Raw genomic sequence first — 26,763 nt, 5'->3', positions numbered from 1 at the left:
TTACTAGGAAGAAAATGTTCTCAAGCTACATGTCCTGTTTTAAATTTATGGAAGTTCTTCTTATTTATTTATTTATTTATTTATTTATTTATTTATTTATTTATTTATTTTTTAGACGGAGTCTAGCTCTGTCGCCAGGCTGGAACGCAATGGTGCAATCTCAGCTCACTGCAACCTCCGCCTCCTGGGTTCAAGCGATTCTTCTGCCTCAGCCTCCCGAATAGCTGGGATTAAAGGCATGCACCACCATGTCCAGCTAATTTTTGTATTTTTAGTAGAGATGGGATTTCACCAGGCTGGTCTCGAACTCCTGACCTTGTGATCTGCCCACCTCAACCTCCCAAAGTGCTGGGATTACAGGCGTGAGCCACCATGCCCTGCCAATAGTTCTTAAGTTTCGGGACATATACAGGCCCTGGACCTCTTCTGTGGGCCAACTACTCCTTTTCTAGCTTTCTCCATTTTTTTTTTTTTTTTGTTCTTTCTCCCTCACTGGTGTCAGACAATACTATACTTCTCTATCAAACTGATGCAGTTACAGCAGATTCCTAGCAGATGGTCAGTGCACTGATTAGATGATGAAGTCATTGCACACATCAGAAAATGACACAATGGGGCTTATGTGCATTTGCTCCATATCTTGCTGTTTGAAGACCATAGTCTGCTCTAACCCCAGCCATTGTCATCTCTCTCTGCAGAGTTTATCACAGTTAAAACGTGAGAATTTGGCTTTTATTTTGTGCAAACCTAATATAATCCAAGTGTAAATACCCAATAAGGAGTCTAGGTCATAAACTGTGCTGTTTCAGTCCTTATTTCTTTTGAAACCAGTAGTAATTGTTCTTGTTTTTTTTTTTTTTTCTTTCATTTTGGGGAACACTTTATCATTATCTATTAAGAAAATACCTCACTCTTTCAACAAGTTCACTTTTTATACCTTGGGGATATATAGTATGCCTTCCTATATTATTACTATGTTAATTTCTGTTTGATTATCACAAGTATTAAATTAGTGATGAAGATGTGATCTTGAGCCTGCTCAGGGCAAGACAGCATTTGAGGGTCTACTGTGGGTTCAAGAAGGGGTCCTCATTACTAATACATGTGCTCCCTCACTCCTGCCTCCTTTGCCTAAGAACAACGTCACTTAGCAATGTAGCATTATTTTCTACGAAACCTGAATGAGACTCAGAATTTTTATCTAACACAATCCTTTGGACCAATAGTTCTCAAAATTGAATGACCCGCAGAAGAATCTTGGGAACTAATGAAAATGCACATCTCTGAGCCCCACACACAGATTCTCTGATTCAGTGTGTCTGGGGTGGGGCCAGGGAATTTGCATTTCTAACAAGTTCCCAGGTGAGGCTGATGCTGCTGGCCCAGGAACCACACTTTGAGAACCTTTGCTCTAGGCAGTCCCTGTCACAAGTGGATGTTGGCAGATGAGAAGAAACCCATGCTTCTCCTTAGAGGTAGAGTTTCAATTCTTGATTATGTTAGCCACGACATTGTATTTTCCTGGAGCTTGTTCTCATTACCTGTTTGCTGTCTATCACTGATCTCAGCTTTACTTAATTTTTGTATTCTTGGAATATAATTTAATTTAGTATTAACCCAATTAAAATAATTAGGTTCAAGAAACTATGTGATATGCTAAAGTACTAACTATAAAATGTTTTTGGCTTATCTATGCATTTACAATATTTAGGCTTTATAACATGTTCTCCAGTTCTGTAGATACTAAACCAATAGCTTATTGTTGCAATGGGAAGTATTGCAACAATACAGACTCAGATGGCACTTCTCCTATGCAGTCTTTTATGTTTTTCACAGGCATAAGCTCTCTCTCACCTCAATCGTATACAGATTTTACCTTTATAAAACATACACCTTTACCCTTAATTGGGTAAATGACTGATCTGCCCTATTACAATCTTAGTGCTATATTAGGAGGAAGAATAGTTTATTAATCTTTGCATGCCCTCCTGTGATATACCTGATGGTTTATACACAGAATATTTTTAATTAACTTTAGTTCTTCATTGAAGAAATCCAACTTCAGTGCTGGACTTAAGGAGCATTGAGGCCTGTTATAAAAGGAAAAGTATCTTTGCAGAATGAACAGGATTTAGTCACTTACTCCCTTATTCAGCAAGCATGTCTTGGGTTTCCTCAGTGAAATGAGCACTACACTGGTACTCTTCTGGGACTTGGTGATCAAAGTCAGCAAAAAGGATTTATATGATTTCCGAGATAAAAGACGACTTTCATACGGATCATCTGGTCCAGCTGCTGATTTAATGGAAGCTTTAATTCAAGAAACAGAAGCACAAAAATTAAATGACTTGTCGAAGGTCACATTGGGAGGCAAGATTCAGGGCAGATAGGGTGGTTCAGTGGGACAAGAAGAGGATTTGGATTTGGTCTACTAATTGGCTTTGTGACCTCACTGTACAACTTACATAACCTCTCTAAAATGGGTGTGATGTGACTTGCCTTATAATGTGATTGTAAGGACTGAAAAAAGTAAAACACTATGGATGAGGCTGGGGGACAGAATGTTAGGTAAAATAAGTCAGTCACAAAAAGACAAATATCCCATGTTCTCACTCATGTGTGAGCTAGAAAGTTGATCCATGGAGGTAGAGAGGAGAATGCTTACTACCAGAGGGTGGGAAGGGTGGGAATGGGAGAAACGAAGAAGGATTGGTTAAGGGGTACAAAAATACAGTTAGAATAAGTTATAGTGTTCAATGGCTCGGTAGGGTGACTCTAGTTAATAATAATTTATTGTATGTTTCAAAATAGAAGATTTGGCATGTTCCCAACACAAAGAAATGATGTGTTTGAGGTGATGCATATTTCAATTATGCTGATTTGATCATTACACATTGTATGCATGTATCAAAATATTACATGTACCCCATAAATATATACTATTATTATGTATTAATAAAGAAGTATAGATGACATAGTGGCCTACATGTAGAAAATAGGCAATAGATATATTGTTATAGTAATTAATGAATAATCATAATGCAAGTTGGCCATGTTCTTGACTCCCAGCACAGAGCTCATTGCTGTGTTCCATGTCAGCTCCTCCATCATTGCACTTGGACGCTTGGTCCTTAACTTGTGTCAGTTTGCCATTTTCTCTGTGCTCTCTCTATGATCTGTCTTCAGTGTAGGGTTTTTAAAATACAGCTCATCAATAAACAATGCAGGAGGTTAGGGTTGCCAACCCCTCATGCAGTCAGACATACACATATAACTTTTGAATTCCCCAAACACAACTGCTAATGTCCTACTCTTCATCGGAAGCCTTACTGATAACATAAACAGCCCATTGGCACGTATTTTGTATATGTGTTTTGTACTGTATTCTTATAATAAGGTAAGCTAGAGAAAAAGTGTTAAGAAAATCATAAAAGGGAGAAAATAGATTTACTATTCGTTAAGTCAAAGTGGATCATCATAAAAGCCTTCACCCTCATTGTCTTCACATCCAGCTGGCTGAGGAGGAGGTGAAAGACCAGGGTTTTGTCTTGCTGTCTGAGGAGTTGCAGAAGAGGAAGAAAATCCTGTATAAGTGAACCCTTGCAGTTGTTCAAACTCATGTTGTTAAGAGTCAACTGTATTTTATTTTCCTGTGTGGAATCATGCATTTAATTTTAAGTAAAAAATACACAGATCTAATTAATCACATATTTTTTATTATGACAGAGGCTCCTTCAAAGGTATTCAAATGTGTTGCAAGCTTGATCATGGAGGAGCAGTAGCTTCAGGGCCTTTAATTCCAATTGCACAGTCTCTGTTTTTGAATTTTTTTTTTTTTTTTTTTTTTTTTTTAGGGAGAAAAACTATTTTTGACGAATCACTCTTTGCTAAGGAAGGAGTTCTGCATTTTCTTTGGATTGTTACACAATCATTACTGTCTATGTTACTTTCTGACTGGAATATGGATTAGTAAACTTTTTATGGCTTTGTGGGCTATAAGTGAAAATTAACTCTTGACATAGTGAGAAAGCAGCCATAGACAATAAACAAATGAACATAGTTGTTTTCCAATAAATATTTATTTACAAAAACAGGCAGTGGTCTGGATTTAACTGATGGGCCAAAGTTTGTTGACCTCTGCCTGGAATATCATGGTCTGATTTTTGGATTCTTGCTTTTAAAAACTGCTCTAAGAACATTATCTACAACAAAGGGGGTATAATCTAATTAGGCAGTCATCAAGAGTTGAGGCTAATGCTTTCAGCGGAAGTGTCTTGGAAATACGACATGAAATAATGCAGAAAAATCCAGAGATGTTGAGTAATAAAAAGTCATTTTCTTGCTATTTAACTGAGCAGTGGAGTGGAAGAATATGGTATCTCCCTTAGGAAAAGACAGCTCACAAACCCCAAGAAAGGGTATTAAAAAGTGCTTAGAGGGTTTGTGATTCAGCATAGGAAGTTTTCGGTGACTTTGCCCATGAGGAAACACATATAGAAGAGGACTCTCAGATACCAGAGTTTCCTGTCTCTGCTGTGATGCCATCAGCCAGAGGCTGGGAAATAGGCTTCACTGGCATAAAGAGCTGTGAGGTTTTATCTGAATCACTCCCTTCCCTGGTTCAGACACAGAGCTGGTTTGTTAAGCAGGCTATCAAGGCGGGATTTTGAGCTTTTTTGGGGAGTTTTGGTGAAGATTGCTAAACTACATAATTGTTAATTGTTCTTTTTTTTTTTTTTTAATACTTTAAGTTCTAGGGTACATGTGCATAACGTGCAGGTTTGTTACATATGTATACTTGTGCCATGTTGGTGTGCTGCACCCATCAACTCGTCAGCACCCATCAATTCATTATTTATATCATGTATAACTCCCAATGCAATCCCTCCCCCCTCCCCATGATAGGCCCCAGTGTGTGATGTTCCCCTTCCCGAGTCCAAGTGATCTCATTGTTCAATTCCCACCTATGAGTGAGAACATGCGGTGTTTGGTTTACTCTTCTTGTGACAGTTTGCTAAGAATGATGGTTTCCAGCTGCATCCATGTCCCTACAAAGGACGCAAACTCATCCTTTTTTATGGCTGCATAGTATTCCATGGTGTATATGTGCCACATTTTCTTAATCCAGTCTGTCACAGATGGACATTTGGGTTGATTAATTGTTCTTTAGAAAGACTCATGAGGAAGTCTGGCTTCAGAACAATGGACAGGTTTAGCAATGGTGTCGGGAAAGGGGTAATGTTGTATAGTTGCCACCAGGACACCTCAGGGTCTTTAGCTGTCCACCTCTCTGTGTGTCTGTGTGTGCATACTTAGAAAAAACAAAAACCTATGGGTAATTAAAAATGAAGTTGGTGGGAGACTAAGAACTCCCCGTCTTAAGCATGCTTAATACCCATGAATAATCATGGACACAGAAGACTATCATGGGAGGCTGAGAAGTTTGGATTAGGTAGCTCTGGAAGTGTGGCCACATTTAGAAGATTGTTCCTTGCAGGTGGTTTTCCAGTTCTTCAAGAATTTCCTTTGAATCTTTGGCATGTGAGCCTTCAGCCTTGACAAGACTAGGTCTGGTATTGGGGAGCTCAGGAGTAAACTAAGCAGCCCTGTTATTATTACTGTTATTATTTCTTGTTGGATGACTTTGGCTCTGTAGTGGTCTAAGAACGAATCTTACTCAGATGCTGTCAATGGTCCAGGCGTGGCGTTGAGCTCACCTTCATTAGCAATCCCCGGAAGAGGAATGGCCGCCATCTTCCTGCCTCTCCTCTGTCTCAGCCATTGCCTATGTGTTGTGTTCATCTGACCCTCCCTTGCCCCTCTTCTATTTCTCTCATCTTTCTTTGCTCGTTCTACTCTCCTTTTCTTCATGCAAACGTTTTCCTTTTATTTCCTTATATTCCCCTTTTCCTTTCTATTATTTTCCAGGATGTTATACAAGATGTATTGTTTTTGACCAAATAGGACTTACACTTATTTTAACTTCTTGATCTGAGTAGCTCTTGGCAGTCTTAAACTTTGAGATTGTAAAGCAGAAGAAATATGTGAGCAATCGCTTTTAATTCCAACTGCTTCATGATTTGGTTGATGCGTGGAGGAAATTGAACCCTGGGTCAATTTCCCATCAGAAGGAACAGTGGCCGAGAAGGAGCTGTTCTGGCGTCTTAGAGCTGGTGCTATGCTCCAGGCCGGGCTTGAACTTTAGCCTTGTGATATGGACAGGTCTCTCGTCCTGCGCAAAGTGCTCAGCTCATACTCTGTTGGCTCCTAGAACACGAATAGGTGGAAAACAATAGCCCTCGCATTAAAACCCTATGTTTTTCTATAGTGTTAGGCAGTTGTAGTAGCTTACCTCTCTGGGCTGAGGGAATACTGTGTTGCTGGTTCCCTCTTGTGGCCACTCTGCAGTGTTGCAAAAGTAAAAGAAAAGACGGTTGAAGTTCGCTGTCACATTACTAGGGCCATGAGCATCATCACTTCAGCTGTCAGTTGAGGTTTAATAGTTTTCTTTTTTGATGCAAGTTTTAGTGGATGAAAATTCATAAACACTCATTCAGAAAACTGCTCTCTTTCTCAATTTCCAGCACAGGTAGATATCTGACAATCGTTTTTAGAGCAATGGCAGCTTTATTTGCAGATAATGGAAAAAAATGTACTACGTAAGTCATGTTCGTATTTAAAAGGAGTAGTTCAGAGAAAAACTTTAAAGATCTCTTGATACTGTGAAAATTGTGCTATGTAATCTGTGTTACACAGCATAATTTTTAATATTAAATAATTATTGTTTATTATTATGTTATTACATTATTGTTGTTTAATAAATTACTAAATTGTTACCAAAAAGTTCAAAAAGTTAAAATGACTGATTTAAGTCCTGGTTTTCTTTTGCTATTTAGCAGGCTAATTTTTATGATGTTGCTAGAACTCTATTGTATACTGAGCAGCGGTATAACTTCCCAACAGGTGTGTTCTGAATGGGATGTACTGAAGTATTCATTCTGGTAGCCCTCTGGGCACCTCTGTTAGGCTTGGGCCAGCCCCTCAGCAGTCTCTTCCGTAAACTCTGCTGTGCCCTACAGACATCATTTTCTTTTTGTGCCATGATGTGATGTGTTGAAGAGTGCTGGATGGTGGGAGAGAGTCATGCATAGGCTTTAGACGTGGACCACCAGAGTTTGGATTCTAGCTCAGACATGGTCTAGCCATGAGCCTGCTAGGCTTATGGTACAACTAACCTGGTGCGTGTGCTTGTGGAGACTTGGTGGTGGTGGTGAGGTGGGGTTGTGGGGTGAGTGGAGCTGAAACGGTAATATGCAATAAATATTAGCTATTATTATGGCCGTATGAATTGTCATAATTATTCTTGGAATAGTTATTCTAGTTTGGGTTTTGCTTTTGCATTTTGCCTGTGGGAACAGGAATGACTTTGTAATTTTTCCCATCGTTTTTATTGTGGGCCTATCTTCCGAGTTTCCTCATCAATTTTTGAATCTTTTGTGTATCTTTTACTTCTTTTGAGATAGATGTTCCTCCCCCTGCCACCACCACCACCTCTAACCTGGGTGGTGTGAGGGTTGTGAAAGGTGTTTTCTGAGGTCAGGTCTTATTTTCTGTGAAACAGGAGAAATGAGAGACTCTTTTAAAAGGCACTTTATTTGAATAAAGACTGTCGTGGATTGAGATTTTATTTTCCCCGTTATAAATTTGACCTAGAAAATGCCCCTTCAGATATTATAGTGACCGACATGAGTAAAACTGGCATTGATGAAGGCACACCCGTAGGCCTTACCGAAATTCTGAACATTACTCCATTGCCCCAATTTTTTTTTTTTTTTTTTTTTTTTTTTTTTTGAGATGGAGTCTTGGTCTGTCACCAGGCTGGAGTATAGTGGCGTCATCTCAGCTCACTGCAACCTCCAACTCCCTGGTGCAAGCGATTCTCCTGTCTCAGCCTCCTGAGTAGCTGGGATTACAGGCATGCTCCACCACGCCCAGCTAATTTTTGTGTTTTTAGTAGAGATGGGGTTTCACCACATTGGCCAGGATGGTCTCGATCTCCTGACCTTGTGATCCATCTACCTCAGCCTCCCAAATTGCTGGGATTACAGTCGTGAGCCTCCATGCCTGGCCCATCCCAGTTTTTAAAATCTATTTTTCTTTCTAAAGTGAAAGATAATCTGGCTTTTAAATATTTAATTACCTGGTGTTTTCTCTCTACACATTTTTCTCTGTATTATGAAAACTTTATTTTGGAGAAGAAACTAAAACTTAGTAGGGCACCATACTTTATTCAATCAACATTTCAAATTTTGTTCACAATTGTTGATATTAGGAATAATGCCACAACAAACATTCTTATGCCTAAATCTGTGTGTACAGCTTACTTTTTCATATATTTGCAAGTAAGTTATATTTATTCAATTGGATTTTATTTTTTCTGTTACATGATTTGAGCATTTCAAGATTCTCATTACAAAATTGCCAATTTACTGTTGAGAAAGACCTATTTTGTTGACCTACTGGTATGTGAAAATGGGCCACTTTCTGTTTCTCACCTACCTTGTATGTGGAATATTGTTGTTGTTGTTGTTGTTGTTTGAGACCGAGTGTCACTCTGTCGCCCAGGCTGGAGTGCAGTGGCATGATCTCAGCTTACTGCAACCTCTGCCTCGGGTTCAAGCGATTCTCCTGCCTCAGCCTCCTGAGTAGCTGGGATTACAGGCATGTGCCACCACACCCAGCTAATTTTTGTGTTTTTAGTAGAGATGGGGTTTTGCCATATTGGCCAGGATGGTCTCGAACTCTTGACCTCAGGTGATGCCCCCACCTCGGCCTCCCAAAGTGCTGGGATTACAGGTATGAGCCACCGTGCCCAGTCAGATCTTTGTTATTTTGATAGAAGGAAAGTGTTGTCTTGTTTTTTTCTTTAAATTGTATTCATCAATTTGTACCTTTAAATATGTTTGGTTAATGAGATATTTGCTTCTCTGCATAGTCTGTTCCATGCATCACTGTTGTTCATTCTGTCTCCTGTGCATGTTCACATGCATTTTTTTTTTAAATTTGTCACTTGCCTTTAGATTTTGTTTATAAAGTTTTTGTTGCAAAAATATTTTTAATCTTACGATTGTTTTCTGGAAAGTGTCTTCATTTTTTTATCTAGAAAGCTTCTTGAGAGACACGTACATTGACCTACATTTATTCTCTTTTCTATCTAGTTTTACATTTATCTCTTTGATCTGTGTCAAGTTTACTTAGTTTCTGACCCAAAGCAGGAGCTTAGTTTTACTGTCACCAAATGGCCATCTAACTAACTAGGACTAAATATTTCTTTTCCTAATGATGTGATGGTCACTTTTTAAGTATACATTAAATTGCAACACATATTGGAGTCTGCTTCAACAATTTCTCTTTGATTCCTGTTGATGTTTTTCTCTTGTTTGGCATCAGCTCCACACCAGAGTTTTACTGTATTGAAAATTCAGTCCTTTTTATTTTGCAACATTTGGGATTTGCTTCTCATTGGAGTACCTCCTCTGAACGCCAGATGGCATGAGATCATTGGCCACATCTGGGCCAGTGTATCAGAAAAATTGTCATTCAAGAGCAAATGTGAACCTTTCAAAGATTCAGCCACCCATTCGGTAACACAGGAGTGGTTTTCCTTCACTCTTTGAGTTTTGGTAGCTTGCGGATGTCCTGCAGTAAGTGATTGGAGCTGAGTTTTAAAATTGGTTGCTGTTTATTCCTTTGCCACTTGGTACAGAGCATCACTGGACATGTTTGTACCAACAGCCTTTAATGTATTCCCACAACTGAACCCTTTCCTCTGAAGATTTTTGTTGTATGGTTTTGTTTTGGGAATCTGTGTGGACTTGTGGATTGATCAGAACGTCCTGATACTCTGCTGCTTTGTAGAGTCAGTTTATCTGTTTCTGTGGAATCCCGTCTCAATTCCTATGAAGTGCTTTGGAGCAAAATTGGGATATTTTCTATTCCTGCTGCATGTAAGAAAATTGCCTTACACCCAACCAAACATCATTGATTTGAATTAAATGTGGCATGTTTTCTATTTGCTTGATTGGGACTTCTCTAGAGGGGGTGGTTTTTATCAAGTGTTTGTTTCTTTTTCTTCTTCTTCTTCTTCTTTTTTTTTTTTTCTTGAGATTGAGTCTGGCTTTGTCGCCCAGGCTGGAGTGCAGTGGGGCGATCTCTGCTCACTGCAAGCTCCGCCTCCCAGGTTCACACCATTCTCCTGCCTCAGCCTCCCGAGTAGCTGGGATTACAGGCGCCCGCCACCATGCCTGGCTAATTTTTTGTATTTTTAGTAGAGATGGGGTTTCACCATGTTAGCCAGGATGGTCTCGATTTCCTGACCTTGTGATCCACCGGCCTCGGCCTCCCAAAGTGCTGGGTTTACAGGCGTGAGCCACCGCGCCCAGCCTATCAAGTGTGTATTTCTATACTACAACAGTACATGCTGTGTTTCAAGTCATTCTTTTAATGTATTTGTTTCATTGTTTGTAAAGTTGATAAGAGGTATTCTGCCTGTGCGCACATTGATGTGTGTTTGTGGATTCCCACATATCCATGATTTACTCGTGGCTGAGTTTTTATTTCAGCAACAGTTAGTCCTATCACACCATCACACCTTACTGAGTTTAAGTTGGGGAGTGTGGCCTGTCATGGTGAAGGGTGTCATTCTTGAGTCTCTCTCTATGTAACAAATTACCTTGAATCTCAGCAACAGCCGTGTGTTCATGAATTCTGGGAGTGTAAATTTGGACAAAGCCCAATGGAGATGGCCTGTTTTTGCTGTACACTGTCTGGGGCTTCACCTGGGAAGACTTGAAGGTTGGGAAGACTTGGCTATTGGGAACCTATCTTTGGAAGACTTGAAGGTCTGTTGATTCCCATACTGTGTGTATGGAATCAGGTGTCTGGAAGATGAAGATGGTTCCACATGAGGCCTCGCCATGTAGCATGTCTTCCTCATGACATGGCAGCTTCAGAGTCTTCAAGCTTTTTATGTGGAAGTTCAGGGCTCCAGGCACAAGGGTCCCAGCACAAGGCAGAAGCTGCATCACCTTTTAGGATGCGGCCTTGGAAGGAACACCGCACCACAACGGTTGAAACAGTTACCCAATTCAAGAGGAGTGGGGACAGATACCCTACTTTTTTATTAAGTACCACAGAATTCAGGGGCTCTTTTGTAAAATTACTGTAGTTCTGACACCTTTAGAGTGAAAACAATCTGGGTTCAAGGCTCAGCTCTGAACTTTCTAACTTTCCTCATCCTTTAAAACAATTTTTTATTACCTATATTTAAAGCACAACATGATATTTTGATATCCATAGTGTATTAGTAGTCTATTCTTGCATTGCTATAAATACCTGAGGCTGGATAATTTATAAAGATAAGAGACTTAATTGGCTCATGGTTCCACAGGCTGTACAGGAAGCATGATGCTGGCTTCTGAGGAGCTTACAATCATGGCTTCCAGGGAGCAAGCATGTCACATGAGAGCAGGAGCGAGACAGAGAGCAGGGAGGTGCCCCACACTTTTAAACCACCAGTTCTCTTGAGAATTCACTCACTGTCCTGAAGACAGTACCAGGAGGGATGATGCAGAGCCATTCATCAGAAATCCACCACCATGAGCAAATGACCTCCCAATAGGCCCCACCTCCAACATTAGGGATTACATCTCAGTAGTGAGGTGTGGATGGGGACACACATGTAGACCATATCACATAGTGAAATGCTTCCTACAGTGAAGTCAATTGACATATCCATCATCACATAGTTAGTTTTTTGTGTGTGGTAAGAGCACTTAAAATCTATTCTCTTAATAAATTTTTAATATATAATACCCTTCCATTACCTGGAGTCCTCATCGTATGGTAGGTCTCCAGACTTACTCATCTTACATAACTGCACCTCAGTGCCTTTGACCTACTTTACCCTATTTCTTTGCTCCCCTTCACTTGGGAAAAAGTCTTCTACTTTTTGTTTGTGTGTATTCGATTTCTTTTTGGATGCCACATATGAAAGAAGACCATGTGGCATGTTTTTTCTATGCCTGGCTTATTTCACTTAGCATAATGTCCTCCAGCTTTATTCATGTCATAGCAAATGGCAGGATCTCCTTTTATAAGACTGAGAAGTATTCTTCATCCTTAAAGAAGCAGTGTAAAGCATGTATATCTCCTTTTGTAGGATTAAAGGAGATCATTCCCATGTTAATGTTATTCTTGAATTTTGGTCCTGTTCTATTTTTTTTCTGTAAATGCTGATGTCCATTTTCTTAGACTTAGATTTGTGCTTAAATAGTAGCTTGGGTGGGGGATTATTTGTAGCATTTTTTAATAAGGAGAATGCGAGAGTATCAATAATCATGTATGCTTTGGTAATAATGAATTTCTGGAACACAGATTACTAATATGCATATAGGCCTTGTAGATTTCACCCTTTATAGAGATTCTAAGCAATTTTATTCATTGATTCTCTGGCTTACTCCTTATATTTTTTTCTCCTCTAAACCTTTCTAGTCTCTTTTTATTGCAGTATTCTAGCTGCTGCCTCTCCCGTCCCTTTTTTCTATGTTGTCATGCCTTATTCTAACTTTACATGGGGCCCTCATTTTTTCATGTTACAGGGACAACCATGTATGAGGTCTCTAAGCTGAAATTCACACCCTTTTTTGGGTGACCAACAATAGGGATACAGGCATATGGGATTGTGTGTGTGTGTGTGTGTGTGTGTTTGCTTGTTTGTTTTGAGACAGGGTCTCACTCTGTTGCCCAGGTTGGAGTGCAGTGGTACAATCCTGGCTCACTGCAACCTCTGCCTCCCAGGCTCAAGCAGTGCTCCCACGTCAGTCCCCCAAGTAGCTGGGACAAAAGCTATGCATCACTGTGCCTGGCTAATTTCTGTATTTTTTGTAGAGGTGGAATTTTGCCATGTTGCCCAGGCTAGTCTTGAATTCCTGAGCTCAAGCAATCCACCTGCCTCGGCCTCCCAAAGTGCTAGGATTACAGGCATGAGTCACCACACCCAGTGCAGGCATATGTTTTTAATGACCAGTTTGCCAAAAGCCAATTAGTTCAATCATGTATTCAACCAAATGACCAATTCACTGAAATTACAGAATTCATCATGTTAATATATTGACAGTGCTTTTCTTCTTCCATTTATAAAGTTATAGCTATTGATATTCTTAAAAATATTGGACGGGGACTTTTAAAAATAGCTTTTGAAGGTCTCTGGGTCATCTTAGTTGATGGGTTATAAAGACAAGACCAAAACAACATTTTAAACAATATTTAATTTGTGTTAAGACAAAACAGTAAATGATAGAAGAGACTGAATGTCTCATAGCTTAAGCTGCAGACCCACAAAGGGCAAGTGTAAGGAGAGAAAAAGGGAAGGTGTTAGGGGAAGAGGTGGGAGAGGGACTGAGAGTAGGGGAAGGCAGGGGAGGTATGTGGAGGTCTGGGATGGTATGGGGTGGGACTGAGGGAGTTCATGGGGGCTGTGGTGCCGGGAAGAATCCGAAGACCCAGGAGGACCTCCTTCCCCAGTTCTTAGACCTGCCCTATGTCTCATCGTTTATCCTCTGTGAGTTGCTATAAACTTTAAAATTAGTTAAACAAATTTTAGTAACATTGAGAATTTCAGGTCATTGATTTTACTGTATATTGGTCATTGGAAATTCTTCCAGTAAATTGGACTTTGGTAAATTGCCTGGAGCTATTGCAACTCAGGGTCTGTCTGTGGGCAGACCTTGTCCAAGGTGCCAATACGTGGCAGGTCCATTTAGAGGAAGGAAGTCAATCGTATTTGGGAGAGAAGTTCAGGAATAGTTCAATCAGAGTGTGCTAAATGGCAAAACAGACAAGAAGGCCAGTAGAAGATTGGGGAAGAAACTGTTCTATGGTTGGTATCAAAAACGGCTGTGAGAAGCATGTGGCCCTTATCTGCAGAAGAAAGATAATGGGCCGTGATAAACCAGGGAATGTGCATGTTCTGTTTATTTTGGTGGATAAAACCACTGGCTTGGAATTCTGCTAGCTTTGAATTTACCACTGTCTGAAGTAGTATAGATTTTTCTCTGCACAGGAGAAGTTCCTTCTTTCTCAGATGGCTGAGGAAAAATGTCCTGTAAATTTCCATAACGTCCATTAGGGTTTCTGAAGAGGTCAATTAAAAGTGCCGCAGCAGCACCTGTTCAAAACTTAGAAACAACTTTTATATTTTTTGTATTTTCTGGTGTCAAAGTCAGAACTTACAGATTCCATCTAAAAGAAGCTCAGGCATGATTCTTTTCCCAAGAAAAAGAGAAGATCCTAAATATGTGTATATATTCAGAAGACTATAAATGGATGTGTATAAATATAATAGTCACTTATTACTCTTACCCTATTAGATAAAAAATTTAAAGTATATACTTTTTGTATGTTTCCAAATACTATTTTTGTCATTGGAGTTTTATATATGTAGCTCAGTGTCCCTAAAGAGCTGGTAAATAATTTAATTATTGACTTGGATTTGAAATCCTAAGCTCTCTCAAAGAAAGTTATCAGATATTCCAAAATGTGAACTTAGTGTTAAAATATAGTGATAATTTCCTTTCATGAGCAAACAACTACTTCGGGAAATATATTTGATTAGAAAAATTTTCAAGCTAAAGACATTTCTTTTGGATAAATTGCATGGCTAAATTTTATAACTTAGCTGATAGCAAGTAAACTTTTCCTACAAATAATGCTTTTGTATTCAACACAGTGTATTTTTAGTCCAAATTAGGAATGCTAGTTTTTAAAAAAATGTTACATAGTAAGTTTATACATATATATGCACAGACATACAGATAAAGTGAACATTAAACTCAATTGTAGAAGTATATTTATGGGCCAGGCATGGTGGCTCATGCCTGTAATCCCAGCACTTTGGGATACCGAGATGGGCAGATCATGAGGTCAGAAGTCCGAGACCAGCCTAGCCAACAGGCTGTATTTTATTTTGTACTAAAAATACAAAAATTGGCTGGGCCTGGTGGTGGGCACCTTTAATCCTAGCTACTTGGGAGGCTGAGGCAGGAGAATTGCTTGAAACCAGGAGGGCGGAGGAGGTTGCAGTGAGCTGAGATCTTGCCACTGCACTCCAGCCTGAGCGACAGAGCAAGACTCTGTTTCAGAAAAAGATGTATAAGGATTCTGATGTCTTATTAATTGAAGAAAGCAGGTAAATGATATTGTATAAAGACTGATCCCTTTTTGTGATAAGTGTGTGTGTATGTACATTTAAGCATGTAAAGTCTAAGTACGTATCAGCATATTAAGCTTTTCTAGATGGGAATTTTTTTCTTTTTTAAAAACTTTCTTCTTTTTTCTTTTACCATTGCCATGAGTTATATCAAAAAAAAGCAAAAAGAAGTTGTTTGTAATTAAAGCTGTATTTTAGAGGTTCATTTTATTTGCATATAACAATTGTTCTTGAGCCATTCAATGTGATATTGACTGTTTCTATTCACCATTTGTATTGGCACCAGCCATGTTCTTCAGTAGCACTCTCAAAGTGGCAAGAGTTCCTAAAAATAATAAGAAAAATCAAGGGGAGAACAAAATCTTCAAATTATATAGTTCTGGGTGACTGTTTCCTGATGATGACTTGAGTTGCCATGGGTCCTTACTGAGCTGCCTGTTATTTTTATCAATTGTATCTCCAAAGTGCTCTGAAATCCTCAGTGAATATAGCAGTAGGAAAGGAAGTAGCCAGTCCTTATGAGGACTTAGTGATTTTTAGTTTTTATACAGCTCTTTCCTTCTAGGACAGCTCAGGTTATTTTATAGAAATGTTCCCAAATCACACAGAATCCCTGCGAGAAGTAAGATAAGGAATTTTCTGTCAAACTTAAGAGAAGATGATATAAATTTCACACCTTTAGAGGTGACAATAGAAGACATACTATAGAAACAAATTAGTGTACATTAACTTGGAAAATTAAAGTAAAATAAATGAATATTTAATTACTGCTACATGCATTGCCATACACTCTTCCCCTTTATAACTTCAGTAGTAATACTAAAAATAGCACTCGTGAGACATTCTCAGCAAATGGCCGAAGCCTGCTATCATTGAAGTATATTGGATCATTCAGTTCTCAAAATGATCCCTTGAAGTTGATAGTTTTCTGTCTCACAAGTGAAGATATTACAGCATAAGGAAACTGAGTAAATGGCCCACAGTTATTTAGTTAGTAAAAGGAAGGCCTGAGGCTTTAATTTACCATGTCCATCTAACTTCAAAATTTATTCATTCATTCATCACATAAGTATAATCCATCTACCAGGCATATTAGGCACCTCTGGTCATTAATCTTACCTTCTAAAGGAGCTTTGATTTGGAGAAATTTCATAATATACTCATAGGTGGTCCAAATAATGTTTTCTGTATTTAAATACATTTGTAAAATATGGAATAGAAAAGTTTAAGATGTTTTTTTGATTTTGTTTGTTTAGAGAGACAGGGTCTTGCTCTGTTAGCCAGGCTATAGTGCAGTGGCATAATCCTAGCTCATGGTAAACTCTAAATCTTGGGCTCTAGCAATTCTCCTGCTTCAGCTTCCTGAGTAGCTAGGACCACAGGCACATGCAACCGCAACCAGCTAATTTTTTTTTTTTTTTTCCCGGTGGAGATGGGGTCTTACTCTGTCACTCAAGCTGGTCTCAAACTCCTGGCCTCAAGTGCTCCTCCCGCCTTGGCCTCTCAAAGTACTGGGATTATAGGCATGAGTCACTGTATCCAGCCTGTCATTTGTACTTCATTTCTTAACATAGTTTAGTATTTTACTCTATATTATGAAAGTTCTAGGCTAGGAAATAGTAAGCAGCTTTTTAAAATGGTTTGGATCACATACCCTCTCCCGTCCGTGGAGTGTCTCTCGAGACGAAGTTCTATGGAAGTGCTTTTTAGGGCATTTTCTGAAACTGTGAGTAGGTCCTTGTTGTGGTCTGGTCCCAGCTTTCTCCTCAGTCCTCAACTCTCTGTTGCTATATTTTCTCAGCTACCAGGTTCCCTAGCTTTACCCTCTTTCTTCTTTATTCTAAATTATAAGCTGCTGTCAGATTTATATTTCTAAATCTTGGCTCTGAACACTTCAGCCTGCTGCTCATGAGTGAACCTGAATTTCCTTCCCTCTTCGTATTAAAATAATTCCAGATGAGCTAAAGGCTTAAGTGGTGAGAGAGAAAAAAAAAGAAAGACTATAAAATCAGTGGAAGAAAACACAGCTGAATTAATTTAAAATTTTGTACAACATTGCTTCTAAACAGGATGTTAAACTACAAAGCCATAAATACAGCTTAGGTAAATTTGATGAAATAAAAATGAAAATCACTTATTGCCAGAAATAACGTAAGTCTAAACAAATTCTGACAAGACTTATAGTCAATGGTTGATTGATTTCCACAATGAAGGGGCTCATTTAAATCCATAAGCAAAAGACAAAACCATGGGCCATTCATATTCATTTCTCCAGCAGTTTCATTGTTAAAATTTTCCTCTGAATATAATCACTTACGGACTCCAAGATAATTATAGAAGGATGCCTATTACAGTATTGTTTATACTAGTTAATAAAATTGGAAAAGATATTAATATCCATTATTTAGTAACTAATTATATAAACTAACACAATACCATGAAAATATATTCAGTTAGTTTTTTAAAAAACAGTTGATCTATATTGCTGGTATGAGCAGAGCTCCAAGGAATGTTAATTGTGAAAGCATGAGTCCACTAAAAACAATTCCATTTTTTTTTCCTGTAAAATGCCCAAGAAACTATTTATGGTGGATATGTAAGACAGGTGAGAATCAATGAAGAGTACTAGAGTAGAGATTTTACTTTTCATCCCTTTCAGAGTTGTGTGCATGCATTACTTTTCTTAAAAATTAAAAAAAAGGTAAAGAGTACAAACACCTGTATTTATTACAGATTATAAGCTAAACTCCTTATTTTACCTTTATAGGCTACTTGGGCCTCTGACTCATCTGTTTTTTACAACTTTATTTCTCATTGTATGTTCCTCCCTTAATCTCTGGATAGATTGAAATGCATGCTGGGCACCACACCACTCTAGTCATTTTGAGTCTCCTTCCCTCCTTCGCTTTTAGAGCAGATGCCTCCTACTGGAATGACCTCCTTCTCTGCCTGTTCTGATCCACCCATATTTCAACTCCCATCTTCTTTATTGCAGCCTCCACTGGTACTCCAGCTAGAACTAATCTTCCCCACCTATGAGCCATCATCATTCCCAGGTTCACTTCTGTTGGGACACTTCCTTCTTGAACTTTGTTTTATATGTCTGAGTTGCCTGTTGCCCCTTAGGTGAAGAAGAGCAAGATCTGGGATGGATGCACCTTGTAACCTCCTGGAGTGCTCAGCATGGAGCCACACTCAGAAATGGCCAGAAGCGGTTTGTGGCTCATTAGCATGCCTGACAGATGCAGCATCGAGGGAGATGTGATGACCAGTAGTGTCAGTGGGCAGGAGTAGAAACAAGGGCTGTCACATGTGGTCGTTAGGAAGGGAAGTGGGTGCAGCATTTTTAGAGGACTGATGACTGGCTGTTACTTTTGCTTAGCATATATATGTATATGTATGTGTATATATATGTATGTGTATAGATACATGTATGTGTATATATATGTACTGCTGTGTGTTTGGAATGGAGCAGGACACTAGGGCCATGAATGCTTAACATCCTGATAGTCTACGTCTGAGGCTGAGGGACTCCATCAGGTCCACATGGCAGAACTGGTGATGGTCCCAGAATGGAGGCACCGTCTTTGGACTCTTGGCTTCATTCCCCTCGCCGAGTACCACACTACCACAAGAGCCTCATTGTGTCTGAAGCTCCCAGTGAACAAGGTTAAAGTCCACCCATTCAGGTGTCATCTCATCATTTGTATAATCTGGGAGTTGCATTCCTGAGTGGCCGACCCCTTTTCAGAAGCTGCCTAGTTGAGATGTCACTTCCCTGACAGTGAGGCACTTAGGCTCAGAGAGAAAAATCACAATGTGCTCCCCCTTCTTTCAAATTTTCCCTAACAATTAACGCGGCACTAACTTGACACCCTCTTTCCTTGTTTGGCTTTGTAAACCCTGGTCCCTTTTTCTATTAATTCCAGACATTAATATTTTCTTTCACACAACTGCCGCCATTCACCCGTGAAACAGTTTGAACATTATGTAGCTGTCAAGATGCCTGGGGATTACCCAGTATGCCTTGCCTGTGAGAAACTGACACCACTGAGGCCTAGTTTTGAGATGTTTATTTTGAGAGTACGCTGACAAGCATGAAGGCCTGATCCCAGAGTGGCAATTTCATTTAATTAAAGGCCTCTTTTTATTATAGTTTTCCCCCACTTTTTTATATATATGTATCAGAATGATTGTTAAAGTCTGCCTCGCCAGAGGTGTTCTCTTCTGCTGTAGGAGGGAGGGGGGGTGGGCGATTGCACTCTCACTAGTGAGCATTTCTCTGAATGACTGTGAATGCATTCATTTTTGCTGTTCTTCTCAGAACTGCCCCTGAACACGGTGTGTATGCGTGTCTGTGCGTGTGTGCACATGCATGTGCATACCCAAGTTTAAAATAAAGACTGATGGGCTTCCACTCCTATGTTACCAAACTTAAAATGTGAGATTTGACTATGTATATGTATATATTTGCAGCTAATTTAATTTTTGTTTAAAGTTAGTACCCTGGCAATACTGGAAGGCTGACTTCTCAAAATCATGCCTTACTTAATCTAGTAAGACTTTTAAACCATGGCTGCTATTTTACTTCGTAGCGATGTTAATTTCAGTTCAAATAGCTGGGAAAGGTAGTGCATTCCATTTTCAGTAATTTTTAGTACTGGAGTTAAATGGAAATAATAAAAGGAGCTGAAAAAAGAAAAGATTGAAGTAATGTATGATGGATATTAATGATTTGATAAATGTTGTGATAGAGTAGCTTAATTAATTTTTGATGTGATATTCCTAGACTATATTGGCTTGATGTTGATATCAGCACTTCATTTTAATAAATATTCTGGGGGCCTGTCTTGGGTACTGTCCAAGGCACAGGGGAGATCCCAGTGAACAGACTGGGCTGTTGGTCTTTGTATGCTTATTCACTGCCGTGTTTCAAAATTAGCTATAGAATCATAACTCCCCAAATCAGATTTTCTTTCTTTGTAGCGTTATCAGCTGGCCTTCATTTATCTCCTCATTGATTGCTCATTCATTTGTGCCTTCTTCATCCACCATTTACTAGGTAGTAATGAACAAGTGTGTTCCAAGCATTGTATCATGAGACACACATGCATGTAACACACGCACAATACATAATTCATGTATTGTGTTTTGCAGGCATTTTTTTTTTTTTTTAACTTGCATTGATCTGAAAAGTGTGGAGGAGGGTCTGCCATCAGCCCTTCTTTTTGCTTTGGGCAGAGTGACTGGAGGGACATTATTCATTTCTTTTGGCATCTGTTTCAAAGCTCCCGGGGAGGAGCTGGGCGGGTCAGCGGTGTCAGCGCTGAGGCCAGCTGAGGGCCTGGCTGGTGTGGAGTTCAGCTGGCCTGGCTGAGACAATGTTGGCTGCTTTAGTGCAGGTGCGGGGAGGCAGCAAAGAATGGCAACTTTGTCAATTTAATCTCTACGCCTCCAGTTTCACTTGTAGCCCCATCGTGCCATCTTTTGAGCCAGTGATTCCAGAGATTTATTTATTATGATTATATTTTCAAGTACAGGATTCTGTTGAATCAGCCATCTGGCTAAATGTTTGAAACTGATTTCTTTCACTTTTCACTGACTTGCTGCGGTTCCTACGAGGTGGTGGGCTTCTCCCTAGGACTTCTGACCCTGTTAGCTGGTGCTGGTAGATTTTACTTCTTGAATTTTTTTGAGTAGTATAGCGGTGTCCTACCCACAAAGAAACAAAACAAAAACTACTCAAGGAGCCCGTTTATATTCTACCACTAAAGGGAAAAAAGAATTATTCATTTATCCCAAACTGTTTCTTATCTCCCTCTGTCCTCCACCTCCGAGGCCTTTAATCTCTGTGCAGGGAGACATTAGCCTGGGGAGTGGGGAAAGGATCTTTATTTAGTGAAGGTCCCAGGCTTTTACATGTATTTTAAAATTCTGTCTTGTTTTCTTTTTCTTTTAAAGGCACAAGTGATCCTTATGTGAAATTTAAGCTGAATGGGAAGACACTGTACAAAAGTAAAGTCATATATAAGAACTTGAACCCAGTATGGGATGAGATAGTTGTATTGCCAATACAAAGCCTTGATCAAAAGCTACGTGTGAAGGTAATCACAGATGGCTTTCAAATATGTACCTTTATTAAAAACATTTCTCAGCAGTTTCTCATGTCCTCTTAGACGTGAACTTGCCAAATTAATTCTTTTATTAGGACAGATTAAAATAATAATATAGAAGAAATTCTTTATACTGTTTGTTGAAACTGTATGTTTCTCTTCAATCAATGAGATACACTCCAGTGAAAATTAGAGTGAAAATAATATCTACATTGATTGTATTTCAGTCTACTAAATGTGGAAGAATTATTACTGGTACTGCAGTGGCGACAAGTACTAAAGCCTTTCTCATTAGGAATATCTTTATACTTAATAGAGCTTCAAGCCACCAGTTGTAAGCATCAATTGCTACAACATCTGGGTTAAAACTGCATGAGTTGAGTGCAGGATGAGATTGCTATAGAAAATTTAGCAAATTTCTATTTAATTGGCAGATCTGCTCACTGTGGAAAATACTAAATTTTAATGACAGACTATTTAAACTACAGAGAGTGGTCCATTGTGCATAACATTTCGATGGATATAAATACTGCCTTAAAAGAAATTGTTGCTGTTATTTTGATCATAGCAGGCAAAATGGACAAGATTGAATAATTTTGTTCTCTGCATTGGCTTGACTAAATTTCTCTTTAACTGTACTATGCAAAGTATTTCAAGATCTGAAAGACTGATTTCAAAATTTCCAACCTATTGCATTTGTTAATAATTTGATAAACTCGGTTGGTTTACCATAATAATGTGTTAATTGACCTCTGTCCTCTTTGTAGGTGTATGATCGAGATTTAACCACATCTGATTTCATGGGGTCTGCATTTGTAATTCTCAGTGATCTTGAGCTTAACAGGTACCGTATTTTTACTTTTTAATTGTTATTGATGAATTTTAGAGGGAACTCACGATAATGTTAAATGGTGCTTGTTGAGGTCAAATGACAAAAACAACATATCTAAACAAATGAAAGAGAGCTTTAAAGTGTTATAACTCTCAGTGTATTTTTAAGGATTTTTACTTTCTGGGTGCCAAATATATTAGTCAGATGTTAAGTATTTTGTAATGCATTCTAAAGTGTGTATTGAATTTCGTACTTTGATTTGTTAATATTCAGTTTCATTAACATAACTTAAAATTAAAACAAGAGTTTACATTTTATTTGGGTGTTAGGGGAGGGGGATCATTTAACCAACTGTTGAATTAAGCAATGCCAGTTTCTCTACTCTGAATATAACTGTTTTATTTTCACTAAATTTTGTGCTTTCTTAACATTGTGTCTAATCCTTATTCAGAGGTAGGAGACTTCTGCCATAAGCTCCTGTTGCGTGTAGGTCAATATAGTCCTGTCAATAAGTGGTGGCATTGTTTGTTGCTTTTTGGTTGTAGAACAACTGAACATATTTTAAAACTGGAAGATCCAAACAGTTTAGAAGATGACATGGGAGTGATCGTCTTAAATTTGAACCTAGTGGTAAAACAGGGTGATTTCAAGAGACATGTAAGTGGGACCTTTTGTTCTTTTGAAACCGCTCATTTTGTCCTTTTTAAGTGGCTCATTGCAATTGTCCCTTGATAGCTAGCAGATGACTGATATATTTGTAATTATTTTCGGAGGGTTCAACATTTTATGGAGTCTTAAAATATCTGTTTTTTAATACAATGCTCTTCTTTGAGGCACCGGAAAGGAAATTGGTTAAGGAATTATTTATTTTGTGTTATTAAGATGATCAGGCTTACATTTGCAGCATTTGGGTTTCTTCTTTCACTTTTAGCTACCAAGTTTTCCATTGGGAGTTCTTTTGGGAAGATACAAATTTTAATGTTCTCTGGTCTAGTACCTGCAAATTTCTAGTTGATATGGTACCTATCAAAGAGATCTGTTACATCAGTGAAGCATTAGATTTTGTCACAGTATGATTGGGACTCTTCTTATGAGCAAAAATGTGGATACAAATCATAATCTGATTTTATTTGGGATTATATCTAAGGCTATATTAGAACAAAAGCATCTTTGATTAGGACTTATTTGAAAAGTATTTTTAAAGCCAATTAAAGTACCTGTTTTTTAAGATGTGTTATAATTTAGCATGTTTATAATCCAATATAAAAATATGAAGCCTATTTATAATCAGGTCTCCAGTAATGGTTCTTGAATTGAGGCAATGGGGTAGGGGAGGAGAATATTTTTCTTTTGATATCACTTATGCTTTTAGTTGTAGTTTTTTGTGATGAAAATCATGATTGATTTACTAGTAAACTTAGAGAAGATAGTTTAAAGCAGTAAGAAAACTGTAGTGTGCCTTTTCAAAGATTCAACTAAATATCTGCTATTTTTAATTCGAATTCCTTTTATTACTTCTTTTTAAAAAGTGGCACTGTTGGCACTTGTGACCTCAATATAAGAGAGATTTTAATGTTAAAATGTCTTAAATTAATGTTGAAAATAAAAGTATTTTTCTCACCCCACCTAAAGAAGGAGGGATTTTCTTTAGCTTCTTCTTCATCTTCACAGCATTGCTGCTGCATCTGTGACTCTGGGTTCAGTGTCAGTGATACAGTAGATGACCGGTGACTTGAGCTGGGGGCCAGGTTATAGCATGTAATGTAAATAGTTATTTGTCACATGGTTGACAACTTGCCAGCTGATATCTTCAAAAAATTTCTTACATATTCAAGTGGGGTTTGTAAAGGTAGTTGATTTCTCCATGAAAATAGCTGCATATTCAAATGACTACCTTTGTGAATTTTTCTATAGCATATTAGATTATGTTTCGCAGTAATATTGGCACTTAAAAGATATTTAAGATTGTCAGAATTTGGAGTTTTAACATAACGCCATTTTAGTTTCAATTTATTTCAAATTGCAGAACAGTTAATACTAGACGCAGCTTGGAGTTGTTTTTGTAAAAGATCTCAAAGAGACTATCTTTTCAGGGCTTAAGAATAGCCACAGTTTCCTCTCAGTGTAGGCCTGGTTTCCTCTGACTCCCCACCTCCCATGTTGAAGACTTTGTCAGAATGTCTGCACACTCATGTGCTTCCTTATTTCCTTTTGTCTTTGTCTGGCAGAAGCCTAGTGTACAATATATTGATTATATACACACATACAAATATATTTTTATCCCCATATATATGTACACACACATATGTATTTATCTTCTTGTATATACACAAATATATATTTATCTCTAATATACATATATTTATCTCCATATATACACATATATTTATCTCCAAATATATACATATACATATATATTTATCCCATATATATGCATTTATATATTTATATATAAATGCATATATATCTCCATATATATACACACACACACACACATATATATTTATCTCCATATCCATATTTATTCAAGTTGGATTTGTAAAGGTAGTTGATTTCTCCATGAAAATAGCTGCATATTCAAATAGCTACCTTTGTGAATTTTTATATCCATATTTATGGATATGGAGATATATATGTGTGTGTGTATATATATGTGAATACATGTATATACACACCTATATGCATATATATGGATCCATATGTACATATATACACATATGGATACCTATATACATGTACATATGGAGATAAATATGTGTATATATTACATATATATAATGGAAATCTAGAAAACTGCCTCCTCTCTTCTGATTGATAGTTTTTTTCATTTATATATTTGATCAAAGAAAATTTATTGAGGAATAATTTATTCTGGGCCATGTGTGGTTATTCAGCTAACGGTGCGTGTTGGGAGCCCTTGGGGTAACATAGATTATCAGAATCTTTGTTCTTTTCATTGAATTTGAGTTAATATTTAAAGAGATTTTTTATATTGGGATTTTAAGTGGGAATGACTAGCATTTGGGACTGGAAATCAGTAGATTATTTAAGTGAGATAATTTGTTCATAAATTTCCATTTTAATTTAAACTCTGGTGGAGAGATTTCAGTTTAAAGTCTCAGTTATTTAACCCATTTTTCTTCCAGTCATCTCTGAGGTAGCCTTTGTTGCTTTAGAACCAAGCTGACAAAAATCTCAGTATGTGCAAAATGTTTATGAATTTACTCTTGTGTCCAGGGACTTAAATGTATATGACAATGGTGCAGGCAAAAGGGAAGACACTGGCTGGAAGGCTGACAAACATGCTCTGTGTTCTTTTTCATGGCAAAAACAGGAAAAAATATAGTAGCTAAAATTTTGGGCTCTGTTCTCAGACTGCCTGGGTTTGAATCCTAGATCCACCAGGGGTCTGGTTAATTCAAAGAATTATTTAATCTCTCTAAGCTATAATTTCCTCATATGTGAAACAAGGCAAAAAAGAGTGTTTTATAGGGTTGTGAAGATTGAAATTATCAAATATAGGTGCTTGGAATTGGGTAGAGACACTCAATATATGGTATTTGGTAGCATTGTAGGAAGTGAATAATAATGGTCATTTTCCATTAATTTATTTACATGCTTTGTTTTGTATAATTGTTAAAAATAAAATCAAATGAGTTCTTATATGTCAAAGGGCCTAAATAGTCCTGTGTACCTAAAAGATGTAATTAATTTTGGTGGTTGGTTTGGGTGAAAACATCTGTCACTATTTCAGGAAAATAAAAAAAACCCTGATATTAATATCCAGATAATAGTACCTATAACTCTGTCATATGCTGAATGTTGAACTCACAATTTCACTGGGGGACATGTAATTAATGAAGAATATTTTTCAGTCATTTGTGTACCAACATTTCTAGTTGCTGGTCAATGCAATGTAAGTGGATTTCCCCTGAAGACTATTAATTTTCTGTTTTCTAATGTATTGGGAAGACATATTGGCAAAGTGGACTGGTCATTTACCTAAAGGTATTTTTTTCTTAAGAAAAATAGTAAATGTGGTCTGCTCAATTAGGTTTATAACTGAGTTGTAATCTCCCAAATGGATCCAAGTTGTAACAAACAGTTAGCTGGTTAACCAGCCAGAGTAGAGCTTTACAGTACTGAATGGTGATAGGAGTAATGAGAGGGTTTTGCTTGGAGAGAATTTGTAGACAAAATTCAGCAGCCTTAGCCTGACAGAAAAGAGATCAAAAGAGAAAGGTGGTGAAGTTTCTTGCTATTTAGAATTTTTTTTTCCTTTTCCTTAGATACTGCATTAGCACATTTTCTTAATTATGCAATACTTATTCATATTTTTTCTATTGTTTTGAATCCTGAGATTTACTCAGAGTAAATGGAATTTTTTTTTCTAGCATCTAAAACTATGGAAACCTAAATATCAACTATCAGTAGTCATGAATTTCTTAAACATTTTTATAATATCTGAGTATTTCAAGCAGAAGAAACCTTTCTATTTTTTTAGAGAGAAAAATATGTTGTTTTAAGATAATTTTAAAAAATGTGCTTCC

The 26,763-nt window shown here is 37.8% G+C and overlaps 1 protein-coding gene across 2 annotated transcripts in view; it reads left to right on the top strand.

Annotated features, from left to right (window-relative positions):
- MCTP2 (multiple C2 and transmembrane domain containing 2) overlaps window positions 1-26,763 on the top strand; it is a 262,919-nt gene that overhangs the window by 90,742 nt on the left and 145,414 nt on the right. For both annotated transcript variants that reach the window (XM_010371429.2, XM_030930371.1), the window contains exons 5-7: window positions 21,230-21,372; window positions 22,149-22,225; window positions 22,759-22,870. In XM_010371429.2, coding sequence (XP_010369731.1) covers window positions 21,230-21,372; window positions 22,149-22,225; window positions 22,759-22,870 — 332 coding nt within the window. The remainder of the gene's footprint in view (window positions 1-21,229; window positions 21,373-22,148; window positions 22,226-22,758; window positions 22,871-26,763) is intronic.

The sequence above is a fragment of the Rhinopithecus roxellana genome, chromosome 5, assembly GCF_007565055.1.
Source record: "Rhinopithecus roxellana isolate Shanxi Qingling chromosome 5, ASM756505v1, whole genome shotgun sequence".
NCBI lineage: Eukaryota > Metazoa > Chordata > Mammalia > Primates > Cercopithecidae > Rhinopithecus > Rhinopithecus roxellana.
The sequence above is the reverse complement of the archived record's forward strand: the minus strand, read 5'-3'. Positions and strand labels throughout refer to the sequence as shown.